Source organism: Actinia tenebrosa, unplaced genomic scaffold, assembly GCF_029948245.1.
Source record: "Actinia tenebrosa isolate PJP-AT-01 unplaced genomic scaffold, QUT_ActTen_1.0 PGA_scaffold17__23_contigs__length_9995812, whole genome shotgun sequence".
Lineage (NCBI taxonomy): Eukaryota > Metazoa > Cnidaria > Anthozoa > Actiniaria > Actiniidae > Actinia > Actinia tenebrosa.
Window position 1 is genome coordinate 1415316 of NW_028292577.1, and position 15294 is coordinate 1430609.

The 15294-nt window shown below is 42.1% G+C and overlaps 2 protein-coding genes across 2 annotated transcripts; one reads left to right on the plus strand and one right to left on the minus strand.

The window, feature by feature from the left end:
- The first annotated feature begins 1236 nt into the window (after nucleotides 1-1236).
- On the plus strand, nucleotides 1237-4612 carry LOC148910183 (THAP domain-containing protein 2-like). The gene is made up of 4 exons (XM_089031754.1): nucleotides 1237-3664; nucleotides 3866-4059; nucleotides 4188-4351; nucleotides 4491-4612. The coding sequence occupies exons 1-4, from the start codon at nucleotides 3649-3651 to the stop codon at nucleotides 4498-4500; spliced, it is 384 nt and encodes a 127-aa protein (XP_088887880.1). The 5' UTR covers nucleotides 1237-3648; the 3' UTR covers nucleotides 4501-4612.
- Nucleotides 4613-8936: 4324 nt separating this feature from the next.
- Nucleotides 8937-11130, minus strand: LOC148910184 (uncharacterized). Its single transcript, XM_089031753.1, has 3 exons — nucleotides 10855-11130; nucleotides 10428-10574; nucleotides 8937-10345 (listed from the first exon to the last, which is right to left on the minus strand). The coding sequence occupies exons 1-3, from the start codon at nucleotides 10868-10870 to the stop codon at nucleotides 9009-9011; spliced, it is 1500 nt and encodes a 499-aa protein (XP_088887879.1). The 5' UTR covers nucleotides 10871-11130; the 3' UTR covers nucleotides 8937-9008.
- Between the last annotated feature and the right edge of the window lie 4164 nt (nucleotides 11131-15294).

Here is a 15294-nt window from a genome sequence, read left to right on the forward strand (position 1 = left end):
TGCCTCTGCAATGGCCGCGCTTGTTGTTGATGCGATCCACGGAGAACTGTTGATCGTCATTTGGGTCAAACCTCCATAGTAGAGGTATGTTACACTTGGCACACCGTGCCCCTTTCTTATAGATGTCGTCCACGCATAGGTCGAACGTCATATTTTTTTCTTCGTCGTGCCGCTTGTAGCGAAGGAGTTTCTTAGCAATGTTCTCTTTGGCTATGTCTTCTGGGGTGCGGTCGTAACGCAGTTGCGGACCCCAGGCTCTTTTTAACTGCTTGGCATATTCTACGCGGCTTACGGCGGTGTAGATAAGGTTGCTCCAACACAGCCGCTGGTCTATGATCCATAAGGTTTCTTTTATGGTAAGCCCCTGCGCACTATGGACTGTCATGCAATAGCCCAAGCGCCAGTCTGGATGGGAGGTTATTTTTTCCACCTTTTCTATGGGTACCCAGGCTTTGTCATGCGTTACCGCGTTCTGCAGTTGGATGTCGGTACCAGGTACCCAGACGTCGCGGCGCTGCATGCGGGTGTCGTGGGGTTTGTAGCAAACAGGTACGAGATGCGTAGGGAAGCGCTCTCGGTGTATATTTAGCAAATCCTTTTGTATACGAGACTGTGCTGCGCGTTTGCTGCTCAGCACCAGATCCTTTGGATGCCATGTGTAAAGGAAGTCCTCGTAGGACTTCGCTCGTACGCGTTTGCGCAGTGTCTTGCATTGCTCGGCATCACTAAGGCCCCTTAATTCCGCTTTCAGGTTTCTTATTTGATCCTTACTGCGGTAGTCGGTGTTAATTTCCTCCGCATGGTCTACGAAATCTTTCAGCCATTCGTGGGGCATCTCTCCGGCTATTGGAGGAGGCTGGCAGGGATCTCCGGCGAATATTACTTGACACTTTCCACGGAGGAATTCTACGAATTCTTTGAGGATTTCTAAAGGAACGGTGCAAATCTCATCCCAAAGTATCACCGGAGGTATGTCGTGGATGGCTTCTGGTACCCACTTTTGGCCATTCCAACGGAAGAAGCTGTGGTAGGTTTGTGCGTCGTGGCCCATTTCGCAGAGTTCTCGTTCCAAACGGTGCGTTGGCGTTAGCACCTTTATCTTAGGAAAGAGTTCTAACACACGCGTCGTCTTACCGCTGCCTCCCGTACCGTAAAGGTAAGAGAAGCGTTGGTAAGAGATTGGATCCGCAACTGAGGGCAGTGGCCCTTCCGTCGGCGCTACGGTGCCCTGGGTGTGCAAGGCACCGGAGGTGCCCCCGTGATATTCTACGCGTGCCCTCCAGGCTCTTATCTCCTCATCTTTGACGCGCCATTGGCCACTTTCTGCAAGTTCATCGGCAGTGTAGAATGCCTTCATCTTTTCCAATACGTGCGGTTTCACGTATAAGGAATCCGTGGCTACGCGGGGGATATCTTCTTTGTCAAATCTTAACAGCATCGCTAATAGGTTAATGTGCGCATATGCGAGCATGCTGGCACGCAGATGGTAATACTGCGGTCGATGGTCCTGGTAATAACACAGCGCATTCCATTCGTGTAGTTTATCGTCGACAAGGTAGTCCCATTTCTCTACAGACACCATCGTTCCTTTGTCATGCGCGCGCTTGATGAGGAAGCTTAGCTCGCCTTCGTCCGTTATCAGGCGCCGCTGCATATGTTTCTCTCCTTCTTTTGCGCCCTGCGTGAATTTACCTATGACCACACGCGCCGTGGGGTTATGCTCCGGTAACCATTGCGTGAAGGCGCTGTGACAAAGTATGGCTTCATGCGCTGTGTATTTTAAAAGTTTGCGCTCTTCAAAGAACTTCAATAGGGGTATGGGTATCCATTCTTTCTCCTGCAGGTGCTTCCCATACCACGCATAGATTATGGGGTGCAGACCCGCTGCTAATTTCCAGGTGGTCAACCGTACAAACCCCGTTGCTGGGGCGTCGTAGTGACCATCCAACGCAACACGAAAGAACTGTGAATCTGGATGTCCGTAACGGTCGTAATATTCCTTACAATCTCCTAGGCCTTTAAAGCTTGCAGGGTAACAATGTTTCATATCCAGCGACACGTATTCGTCTTCATCGTACTCCATGTTCCACAGACCACCGTGACCGTGTTCTACACAAGCTTTAGCTATATCTTTGAACTCCTCCGGCGTGGATTTCCACCCGTTTCTTTTCTTTGCGGCTAAGAAGTCCAAACTGCGACTGCTAAGCACTTCGTCAGAGAAGTCTTCTCCTAAAGTCTCACAGGCGCTTTGAATGCGCAGCTGTTCCACTTCAGGACGATACAAAGTGCCGTCTTGGGTCATAAATTGACTTCCCTCCGCATCCATTAACCAAATGGAATTCTCGTGCATTAGTTCTGCAAGCGGTGACTCCTTGTAAACCTTGGTTTCTTTCTTCTTAGGGAATCTGAGTTCTCGCCACGCATGTGCGTTATGCTGGTAAATTACGATAGGCGCTCCACGACCACCATACTTATGCGTCCCGGAGTAAATAAACCCGTCGGTGATATCTTTCACTTGTATGCGCCTTTCTAAAGCAACCTCCAGCTTTTTGATGTTGTCTATCGTTGCTCCAGCCCTACGCGTGGCATGCTCCCATTTCCTGATGGCTTCTCTTCTCTTCAACGTAAGCTTACCACCACGAGAGGAATCCTCAAAGAACTCTCTCACCAACTTCCCGACACAATTACCAGGATGTCGCATTGGCTTCAACTTCTTAACGTCCGGCTCCTTAATTTCATAAGCACCGTAAATCACCACGGTAACCGGGTAAGCAACCTCGTAGAAGAGCATGTCTATTCCCTCAAGTGCTCCCGGTCGCGTGTCCTTGTTTAAAACGAACAGGTCCTTCTTACCAGACGCCCGTATTGGATTCCTGCCCTTTTCTATTACCCATTCGCCGTCCAAATACTTTATAAACGTCAATTCCAACCGGTAGTTACCTTCTGGCATTACGTCGATTATCTTTTTGGCCCTTTCGTAATCCATAGTTTCATCTGTATCTCCCTCCATAAATGTCGTGAAGGCAAAGTCGGCGTCCAAATTATCCAACACCCGGGTCCTGAGCTTGCGCACAGTCTTGTTCTGAATGCTTTTGATGGCGTCCATCTATATCTAACGAATATCTTAACCCTCATTTGCGACACAAATATTTTAACCTTCGCAAACATAGCAGCAGTAAGGGAATCTTCGCGCAACACATAACAGAACACGGGTAATTCCCGCGGGGGACGCTAGTGCATAAACACGGGTAATTCCCGGGCGATTCCGAATGGTGATCGCGAGTCCCCCTTACTGCTGCTAAAGAATTGCCAATGAATTCTTTTGTTATATCCTCCGACATGGCCGCCGTGTCTTTTGTTATTTAATAGGCCCTTTGCAGCTAGTGGTCACGTGCTTGGATACCGCTTAGCAACACAAAACTGGAGAGCAAGCCTTCCAGTAAACAAAAGTTGTAATAGGTCAAGCACGCGTGGTTTTATACGATAGTTTCATCGTTCAAAACGCTTAATCCTTTTGCCCTATCTACAAACACAGTAAGATAATCTTAAATTCTCTCCTTTGGACTCGATTTTTGGTTCGAAGTAACGATATTCTTCGCGTTATCGCGAAAAAATTGTCACCGCCGGCCCGCTCGACGGCTGAAAAACATGGCGACTTCGCAAGGTATGTACTTCAAAACTCTCCTTTTTTTTTGGTTTCTTTTCAATTATTGGACTTCTAAAATCTCTAAAATAACAGTTTAGATTGTGAATGGTGATCGATTGTAATTGGACGGCATTTTAATGGACGATTTGTTTATTTTTTGTGAGAGTGATTCCACGTCTAAAGTCAAGACTAACCCATGTTTACATATATTCGCTGTAGATGTTAGAACTCCCGACGAGCCATCACATACCAAGAAAAATTCTTCGTACCATTGTTGTGTTCCCTTGTGTAACGGAGATTCTCGATATCATCCTGATTTAAAGTTTCACCGCTTACCAGGCCGTGCAAGGGATGAGCAATTGAAAAAGGAATGGCTGGTGAAGATACGAAGAGATGTGGGCCCACACTTCAAGGTATATAGGAATCTAACAATATCAATGCACAATACGAATTGCCTGTGGATCTTTAAAAAACTGTAATGAAGATAAAAATAGTTGAATACAGTTACATTGTTATTAAAAGGACATTTGATTTATAATAGGTTAACAAAAGTACCAGAGTGTGCTCAAAACACTTCACTGAGGAAGATTACAATCCTCCCACTGATTCTGGACGTCAGTTGCTAAAAAGAGAAGCTGTACCATCAATCTTTGACTGGTCAACCAAATCCAAAGCAAGAAGAAAGATAATTCGACAAGTAGATAGGTAATGAATATCACATATTTCTACTTCAATACATTTCATTTAGACTTGACTGATGGAATTGTACTTGATGTTTATTTTGGTTTAAACCAAAATAATTTTATAATTTTAATAATTTAGTCTTTTATAATTTTTTATTTAGTGTGAACTGAGTGTGAACTGAGTGTCATCATAATTTCAAAACCTTTTTACAGAGACACTCAGACAGATGAAAGTGATGACAATGAAGATAATAGTCCCAGCACTTCTACAACCTTCAGCATGGATGACCTACATGAAGAGTTCTCTACTGCCGCTCGATGGTGTATGTAAGCAGCTCCGTGCGAGACATGTACCTGTCCTACGAGTCACTGCTCAACCTCGACCTACTGGGCGAGCACTTCCCTACCAGAGAGAACACAAAGACACCCCTCAACGGCATACACGTCCACGACAGCGTCCATAAACCACAACAACCCTCATCCATCAACGCCAGTAGGTCTATCAACGATGGCTGTACTACGCCACCTAATGCCAACGACACAACGTGTTCATGCCCTCTGCGCACAGCCCCACCACAACGCCCCAACGAGCTACCATTTCCGTGCACCCCGGAAAACAATGAAAGAATGAAAGCCTGGCTCCTCGAACAATACGCATCTTCAACCTTCAACACTTGCCCTCATCGAGCATTGCCCTGCATGGCAGGACCTCCAGTTGAGATACATGTGGATCCAGAGGCCACACCAAAGGCATGTCACAAACCAGCCAGCATACCTGTCCATTGGCAGCAGAAAGTCTACGAGGACCTCCTCCGCGACGAGGCACTCGGTGTTGTCGAGCGAGTGCCGTATGGGGAACCGGTGACCTGGTGCCACCGCATGGTGGTCACTCGGAAGCACGACGGTTCACCCCGCAGGACTGTGGACCTATCACCCCTTAACAAGTTCTGCCAACGCGAAACCTTCGCCACTGAGTCACCCTTCCACCTGGCGCGACGCATCCCCAAGAACACGTGGAAGACGGTCACGGATGCCTGGAACGGTTATCACAGCGTCCCACTGCGAGAATCAGATCGCCATTTCACCACGTTTATCACACCATTTGGACGCTGGCGATACACCAGGGCGCCGCAAGGCTTCCTGTCCTCAGGAGACGGATACAATCGCCGTTTCAGTGCCATCCTCTCGGAGTTTGAACGAAAGGAACGTTGCGTAGATGACACCATACACCACGACACCGATCTGGAACAACATTGGTGGAGAACGATTGACTTCCTGACCAGAGTCGGCCAGTCCGGCATCGTCCTCAACCCAGATAAGTTTCAATTTGCAGGGAAAAGTGTCAGCTTTGCGGGATTCCAGATATCGGACGCAACAATCGAACCGCTCCCCAAGTACCTGGATGCCATCCGCGACTTCCCCTCCCCAGAATCAACGACAGACATCAGGAGCTGGTTTGGCCTCGTCAACCAGGTGGCGAACTACGCACAGTTGCGAGACACAATGGCCGTATTCAAACCTTTTCTCAGCCCTCGATGTAAGTTCACATGGTCCCAAGACCTGGAGGCAGCATTCCAACAGTCCAAAGAAGTCATCGTAGAAGCCATCCGGGAAGGTGTTGAAATCTTTGACATGCAACGGCGCACCTGCCTACGGCCTGATTGGTCCAACCGCGGGATCGGTTACTTCCTGCTTCAGCAACATTGCAACTGCCCCTCCGGTATACCAGACTGCTGCCCAGGGGGATGGAAAATCACGCTAGCAGGTTCAAGATTCCTTTCATCAGCAGAGCAGCGTTACGCAGCCGTCGAAGGTGAGGCACTTGCTGTCGCTTGGGGCCTCGAACAAACACGATATTTTACGCAAGGATGTGACAACCTTGTGATAGTAACCGACCATAAGCCACTAGTAAAAATCTTCGGTGACCGCACACTAGACGAAATATCGAACTCCCGCCTGTTCCGACTAAAGCAGCGCACCCTACCGTGGCGCTTCGAGATTGTCCACAGACCCGGGAAAACCAACCACGCCGCTGACGCCACTTCAAGACACCCCTCACCATCGAGCTCCGAGAACCACTACTCACTCGGTAAACCAAGCGAACCTGACCTAGCAGAATCAGCGCTGATGTCTACAATCCGCGAAGACGCTCAAGGCCTCAGTGCAATATCGTGGTCCCTCCTAGCACAGGAAACAGCTAAAGATGAATCCCTCTGCCACGCTCTCCGTCTCCTCGAGCAAAACGGCAATATAGACAGCAAAGACCCTACCTTAACCAATCTCTCCCCAATCAGCGAATCCATCTATATCCAAGAAGGTGTCCTGCTGTACAACGACCGCGTCATTGTTCCCTCCTCCCTACGCCAAGGGATCCTCCAGCACCTCCACGCTGCCCACCAAGGGGCCTCCACGATGGAACAGCGTGCCCGTGCCATCGTCTACTGGCCTGGGCTATCAAAGGACATTCAGGACACCAGAGAAAGATGTGCCGACTGCAACCGCAATGCCCCGTCACAAGCGGCCACACCCCCTCTACCTTCGCCACACCAGTCCACCCGACAGTCCCGCAGCAGACAGTATCCCCGCCGCCGTCCCTAGGAAGAAGCCAGGAGCAGGAGCACATACTGATACCCACAGACAAGGGACCACTTGAAGAGACCTGTGAGCTACCACAAGATGAACCATGTGCCACATCCCCAAACGTTCCTCAACCCATCGTCCCCACACTCCCCCAACCACCAGCCACCGAGGGACCACAACCAGACGTCAGTCCCCCAGAAAACCCGTTGACCCAGGCACCTCCATACATACGCCCTACACGTGACAGAAGGACACCACGGCGCTATGAACCCGAGACAGGCACCTGGGTTAGAAACTGAGTCCAGTAATTCTGACTGCCCAGTCAGAGATTCCAGGACTGGGGGGGATGAAGAGTTCTCTACTGGCCACTAGGGCCTGGACACGAGTTAGATACCGCTGACCGGCTCAGTAGGAGCGGCCATCTTGTTTACGTTAAGATTACGTTTTAGGACAGAACTATAATACAAGACTATTCAGCACCAGTATATCTTTATTTATGTAAGTTTTCCATTTATTATATGTGTAATCGTTTACTTCACATTTATCTATACATGATTTACTTTAAGTGCTATTATTTAGCTTAGATTTTATATATTTGTATCTTAGGACTCTATCATCGTTGTAGAATAAAATACTATCAGACATCGAGAAGCATCTCTTTCTTCACTACAAGCACAAGTCCAGTCACTCAGAGCACAGTTCCAAGATGCACAAAAGCAACTTGAACAAAGTAGAAATGAAACTGCAGCTGCCCTCACTGAAATAAAAAGGGTTAAAGTTGAAGCTGCAAAAGAAATTGAGGACATTAAGAGGCAAGCTGCAGAACAATTAGCACTTAATAAATTTGGGCTTGAGAGATTTGGCACAGACAATGAGATCATAAGATTTTATACAGGTTTCCCATCCTATTTACATATTCAGTTCTTTTTTAAGTTTTTGCAGCCATGTGCTGCACAAATGACATATTGTTATGCCTCTGGAGAAAGAGAAAGTAGACCAGACTCAAGAAATATGCTTCTTGTGGATGAATTGTTTATGTTTTGTGTACGCCTCAAACTAGGTCTATTCGGACAGGATTTAGCTCATAGGTTCCGAATACATAAATCGTCAGTTTGCAGGAAATTGATCACATGGACTAATTTTTTGTATTTTCTTCTTGGTAGTCAAGTGATCTGGCCTTCAAGGCAAGATGTTGATAGGTTTATGCCAGAAGGTTTTAAAAAGCTTTATGCAAGCACACGTGTCATTTTAGATTGTACAGAGATTTTTGTTCAAACACCTACCTCCCTACTACTTCAGTCGCAGCTTTATTCTAGTTATAAGAGTAATACTACACTCAAGGGTTTGATAGGCATTACCCCTAATGGAGCTATTAGCTTCGTTTCTAGCCTTTACACAGGGGGGATTAGTGATAAGGAAATCACAAGGTGCAGCGGCATTCTAGATTTGTTAGAACCTGGTGATTCAGTCATGGCAGACAAAGGGTTTGACATTGAAGATTTACTTAGGGAGAAGCGGGTAGAGTTAAATATTCCTCCGTTTCTTGAAAGTCAGGAACAATTCTCTGCCGCAGATGTTCAAAAAACAAAGACACTAGCAAGTCTTAGAATTCATGTCGAGAGGGCAATAAGAAGAGTCAAAGAGTACCACTTTTTTGATTCAGATGTGCCATTGTCCACTTTAGGTTCAGTCAATCAGTTATATACTGTAGCCTGCCTCCTTACAAATTTTCAAGGCCCACTTATTTTATCCAATGGTAATAATGAGGCATAGTGTCTGTAAGAAGTTGGTGAATGTATGATTAATGTGGCTTACATAACCCATTAGATAATCTTTAATGCAGGTTGGTTTATCATGTGTCTTGGATTGCTTTTTGTAACTATTTCAATTTGTTTGTAAATGAAAACTCAAAAAAAAAAAACTAATGAACAAACACAAAATCTAAATAGCACAAATAAATATAATACTAATATGATATAAATATAATAAAAAATAAATTAAGATTATGAATTGATTTGTCATTAATAAAAATAATATAATATTTGTTATCATAAGAAATCTGGCCATGGTTTGAGAACAACAACAAAAATCTTAGTGTATTAATGTAAATAGTAATTGAAGAAAAAACTATCAACTTTGTCCTTTGCTTGCTGGAAAAACACTGAATCAAAATTAATTCTAGAGCAAACAAACAAATTTTCGTCAATGTAACTGAAAAAATCACACCATTCTAATCCTGTGAGTCCAAGCTGGCACTGGATCTGGTAATAATAAATGTCTGTTGTTTTCAGTTTGTACTGGTTAGTGTTCTGGTCCTTGGTGAGATACCTCACATTGTCAAATGATGTTTCCCCCTCTTTAACGACCTTTATTTCTAACAAGCCAAAGGGATTCTGACCATTATTTACGGCATCAAGGTCATAAACTTTCCTGTCTGGGCTACAACCTAGCCATGGGCACTTTGGGTGGACAATCAGCCCAGATGGGAAGAGGTTTACTCTTCCACCCTTTGCATTGCTAGCATAGACCATGGCAGCATGTGGTTCAAGTTCAATGCCTCTTCTCATTGCTGCAGTTTGTACAAATCTGGTGGGGTTTAGCTGATTGACAAGGGTGTCAAAATGTGACACCCGGCGAGCGACAATGCCAAATTTGCTTGCTGTTACCCTTTTTTTTCTGAGCAGGTGCCATACATCACTCTGACTTTGAGTGACTGTTTGCTGCTGCACTCTCAGTGATGACTCTGTTGTCACAGACAATGTTCCAAATATAGATTGTTGACGACTGTCAAGACAGATTGACACATTGTTATTAAATCTGTCCTCTGCACTTGAGAGGGGAAGCTCTGGGAAAGAAGTGCAAGTAAAATCATTTATGATGTAGTCAGTTGACATCTTTTGTTGATATGACAGGACACAGCCTTTTGGGACATTTCCAAACTTGCTCTGTACAAATGGGATATTGCCAAGTTGATCTTGATTGGGCAGAATGGTTGTAAAGAGAGGATAAGGTGGTTGGAAGCCATTAAAGTGCTCTTTTGTGAGGGTAGGATACTGGGTAGATGGGGAATACAAATTACTCTTGATATATCTACTGTACGAAGCGCCAAGTTGGGGTTTTTTCACTAGCACGTCTTGTATTTCTTTTTGTGCGATTTTGGATCCTCTAGGTATGCTCCAACGCTGCTTCATGCTGGTACATGTTAGCTCATCAGGCAATGTCCGATGTCCCAGTTGCTTAAGAAGGGCTAAATAGTAAAGAAGCCCGATCACATGATGGCAGTATCCACCTGCCCCGGCTACACATGAGCACAGCCCAGACAGCAATGTCAAATTGTTGTTCTGGACTGACACCTCTAAAATGTGCGGTGGTTCAGACTTCCTCATTGAGCGGTAACACTTGCATTTAACTCTCACGCACTGGTCGGTATATATCACTAAAAAATTGGAAAAATTAGTGTGAATTGTCTGCCATTCATATCATAATGAAATAGAAAAAACATTTTGGCTATCAAGTACCTTTAACGTCATGTAAATAGCCTGGTTCCGCCATAAATTTGTACGCTTTCGAAGTGCTTGTGCAGCCAGACTTCTCTATAGCGTAGCTCCCTACATCATCGAAGGTGAGGGAAGGAAAGATAGAGATGTCTTGAGTTTCTACTTCATCTAAAACAAAAATAAATATAAAAATATCAGTACGAAGAATTTTTCTTGGTATGTGATGGCTCGTCGGGAGTTCTAACATCTACAGCGAATATATGTAAACATGGGTTAGTCTTGACTTTAGACGTGGAATCACTCTCACAAAAAATAAACAAATCGTCCATTAAAATGCCGTCCAATTACAATCGATCACCATTCACAATCTAAACTGTTATTTTAGAGATTTTAGAAGTCCAATAATTGAAAAGAAACCAAAAAAAAAGGAGAGTTTTGAAGTACATACCTTGCGAAGTCGCCATGTTTTTCAGCCGTCGAGCGGGCCGGCGGTGACAATTTTTTCGCGATAACGCGAAGAATATCGTTACTTCGAACCAAAAATCGAGTCCAAAGGAGAGAATTTAAGATTATCTTACTGTGTTTGTAGATAGGGCAAAAGGATTAAGCGTTTTGAACGATGAAACTATCGTATAAAACCACGCGTGCTTGACCTATTACAACTTTTGTTTACTGGAAGGCTTGCTCTCCAGTTTTGTGTTGCTAAGCGGTATCCAAGCACGTGACCACTAGAAGCAAAGGGCCTATTCTCTTGGGAATGGTTGAAAACCATCAATTCCTTAGCTTAAAGGTCAAGAGTATTATCTTGTATTCAATTCTGGCATGGATTGGCAGCCAGTGTAGCTCGCGCAGAATAGGTGTAACGTGTGCATACTTGTTGCTACGAATAACTAATCTAGTAGCACAGTTCTGTTCATGTTGGAGTTTCTCAAGCTGATAATTAGGTAATCCGTAAAGAAGACTGTTACATTGGTCTAGACGAGAAGACATTCTATATTTACAACATACAACGTTGAAGCACTCGGTATCTGACGGGCTCACCCTTACTCATATTATGTACAGCGGTAAATAATATAACAATGAAAGATAAGATGCCCCCCTCTGCCCTCTGCGTAAAAGCTTCATAACTGTAAATTGCTGTAAAATTGCTTTCCGAAAGTTAAATTTCCGATCTATGTAAATTAAGCAACCAAGAATCACAAGACTTTGTCATGCAGTATCTGGTTCTCTGCGCTTTAAAACATATCGATAGACACGGGATTTTTATATCAAGGTACTTGGAAAGGGATTTACAAACTCTTTACTGGTGTAGACATGCCACAAATTAAACAAATTGAGTAACGCGGTGCTTAATTTACATAGTTCGGCAACATTTTCGGAAAGCAATTTTACAGCAATGACCATGATTGACCAGCTCATACAGCACACTGGAATTTACGCGGATGTGATGAAAGAGGACAATAGCGATGAAAAAACAAATAAACAAGGGCTAAAGAGAATCGCCGTCCTGTACAGTTCTCGATGCGGATTAAAGTTTGAAAGCTTTAAAAGGATTCAATGAAAATGAAATTTTGACATCTTGTTGCCTATATATTGCAGTCAATGTTGACTAAATTTTAAAAAAATTCATCGAGTAGATTTGAATTTACGAGCATGTAAATTAAGATAAGACAATAGTCCAAAAATACGGCTCATAGCCAATTATTAAGTCGACCAAATATTTTGAAATATCAAATGGTACGATTTCTATACAATTTCTACCCATTATTCCAAAGTGATTTACCAATTTTTTTAGATAAAATTAGGAACTCAAAACTGAGAAAATACTACTTTTCCACAAAGTTGCTAACATGTTTTGTTTTTGCAATTTTTTGCACTTTAAAACTTCAATATGAAATTTCTCGAAAATGCTCATACAGATTTTCTTCAAATTTTCTGTACCTTGGGCAAATTACTTATCCTCCAATACCTCAAAAGCAATTTAAAAACCTAGGTCAAAAAATGGAGAAAAAAGGCAATGAAGTAAACGCACCAACGCTTAACAGCAATCTTACATTAATTCCGATTTCAGTAAAAACATGCTCATTCGAAAATTTCATCTTTCCTTTGAAACTTCTAAAAAAAAAATTAGCATTGGATTGTTTGCGTCTGAGTACTTGCGATTTGAAGTTGCATGGTATCGCGCGGATAAAACCCAGAGGAGCCGCCTTAATTAAATTACATAGTTTTTCATTTTCACACCTTTTTATACTCATTATTATTCATGTATATAAGTTAACGTTTTCTTAGTTTTTATCACTTGATAATGACGTCCAGTTAACGTCGAAACGTCGTGTTATATTATGTTTTTTAGTAAAGTTTTATCGCTGAATTTTATCTTTAAATGTTACAAAAAACCACTTCTTATCAAAAGACGTAATTTAAAAAAATTACATTTGAAATGTCTAAATTCTTTAATTTGAAAAATAGAATTCCTGTGACGTCATTTCTATGTTTTATTTTGTATAGAAAAAAATGGTTTTGACTCCATTTCTATGTTTCTATACTCTGATAAAATATAGCTTTTCAAATTCAGTCAATCAGAGGGAAAAATCTGTTCATATAATAATATATACAAATACCTAATTAGATGCAACAACATGAAAAAAATGAATAACTCTGTACCTGTTTGCTTATTTATAATTAAAAAGATAGCGTTTTTCGAGAATTAAGAAAAGAACACATATAAGCTATATATAATTTATTTATATCCGAAACTTATGTATTTTACGTGTCTTGCATTAAACTGATGAGGCATAAAAGTATTTTTGTTAACTTTAAAAACCTGCTTTTCTGTAATTAAATGTATTTTCAAACAAAGTTAGTCTCGTTTTTGAGGCCCGTGCTGACTTTAACCGTGGGAACATCTATCTCATATGTTAGTCATGACTCAGAATTTTTTCTGAGTCTTTCAATTTGCAGCTGCACATAAGTTGCTCGATATATACTGCGAGGATCAGCTTAACTTTATACATTACAACCGCAGTTCAATATATAGTTTATGTATATTCTCATATACATATATTATTATAGCTTTTTCCCCTTTTTGCAATAACTCAGCATTTCGGGTAACCTTAAAAGCCTTGTTAATGACCTCAATTAGGTAATATTATTAACTACATCTGTTTAATTTTAAGTCAAGTCAGGGTCATTATATCCATTGGGAATCACCTGTCCTTTGAATTGCAAATTGCAGATTCCACTTGTTTACGCATACATGAATATAATAGTCTACTCATTTGCACTAGCTTATCCTCGATCGCTTAAGAGCAAAATCACTTGCAGAAGTCAACGTTAATGTAAAGGATGTGCATCTTGAACGGCCAAGCCTGAGCAAATAAGTCTGTGGCCTTAAAAAACATAGGTATGAATCCAATATGAAACTGGTGTATTGATAATTCAAATTTAACTTTCAAATATTTAATTTGCAAAAACGTTGTTATGTACTGAGATACAGCTATATGTATAAGTAAGTGGAGAGTCCATTATGGAGAGTCTATGTGTAAGTGGAGAGTCCATTATGGAGAGTCTATATGTAAGTGGAGAGTCCATTATGCTGGGCTTACGCCCTCGAACGAAGTTTAATTGAAGATTTGATCGTCTAGACATGAACGTCGCCAGTTGGCCGATGAAACTGTAACCACTCATTATTTGACACATGTGTATATTGCAGTGTAGTGCTAGTGATTGCAAGCACTGGCAATTTTGGCACGGCACAGCATCTTAAGCTGCGTCACTGCTGTATATGCGAGGGTTTCAACTATTTCAGTTTTCTTGTTCCGATAATTTACTCTAAACAAACGTTACGTTGTCTGCTTAAAATAAAACAACTTGTCATCGCTTATCACCACCCTTAAAATATCAAAATAAGAGAAAACCCATTAGTGGCTAAATGAACGCTAGAGAGTCTGCGAGAAGACATCTAGATTGCAGAGCCGAAAAGAGAGGAAAGAACACGAGAACATAAGAATAGAAAACAACAAGATGATGTTGTTAATTGAAAAAGAGCCATCTTCGGGAAACAATGTGTCAACAATAACGTAACTTCAGTAAATAATGACTAGGACATTTCTTTTAGAAAGAACGTTTTTTTTAACTTAAGCTAGACTTAAGCTTATAAGTCAATAAATTATTTCGCATCCCCCTCCCCCCCCCCCCCCCCCCCCCCCCGCCTCAAAAAAAACACTAAACAGGCCGAGTCTGTTTAAAGATCTTACTTACATTTTTAAAGCAATTCCAATTCTGTTGTCTGTTGATAACAAAAGTTCAACTGACAAATTTCAATTTGCTTTTAAAGCTTTTAGCTAGCCTTAATACTAATGTGTTTTAAATTTAGGGCAGAAATTTTCTTCATTAACAATGAACTAAGACATTTTATGTAAGTCTGAATGGCGTTCGTAAGCAATTCTTGAAGCTCTGTAAGTTTTTGAGAAAAGTGACCTAAAATGCATTGTAATTTTCTCGAAAATGTCCGTTAAAATAGAGTGTTATGTAGTTCGCTTAATGTAGAACACATAATGTGAGTTTTCTGCCGTGTTTTACAGTCTAAAATAGAAAGAAATGATAAAGAATGAAAACACTTACTGTGTTCCTTGGACGCAATCTTGAATTTACCCCAAATGCATTTCGGTATCGGTGTTTTTATATTGTCCTTATTTTTATTTTTTTATGCACTCAGATTACATCCATTTCCTTATTTAAATTACTATACTGATTTTATTATAGTTGTGGCAATATTTTGTGTACAATTAAATGGGACAAGAGGATCAGAAAGTATTTTTTATAATTAATTTTATTCCAGCCTCGCTTTCATGCCAATCATTGATTTTGTAAGAAATTGAGCTTTAAA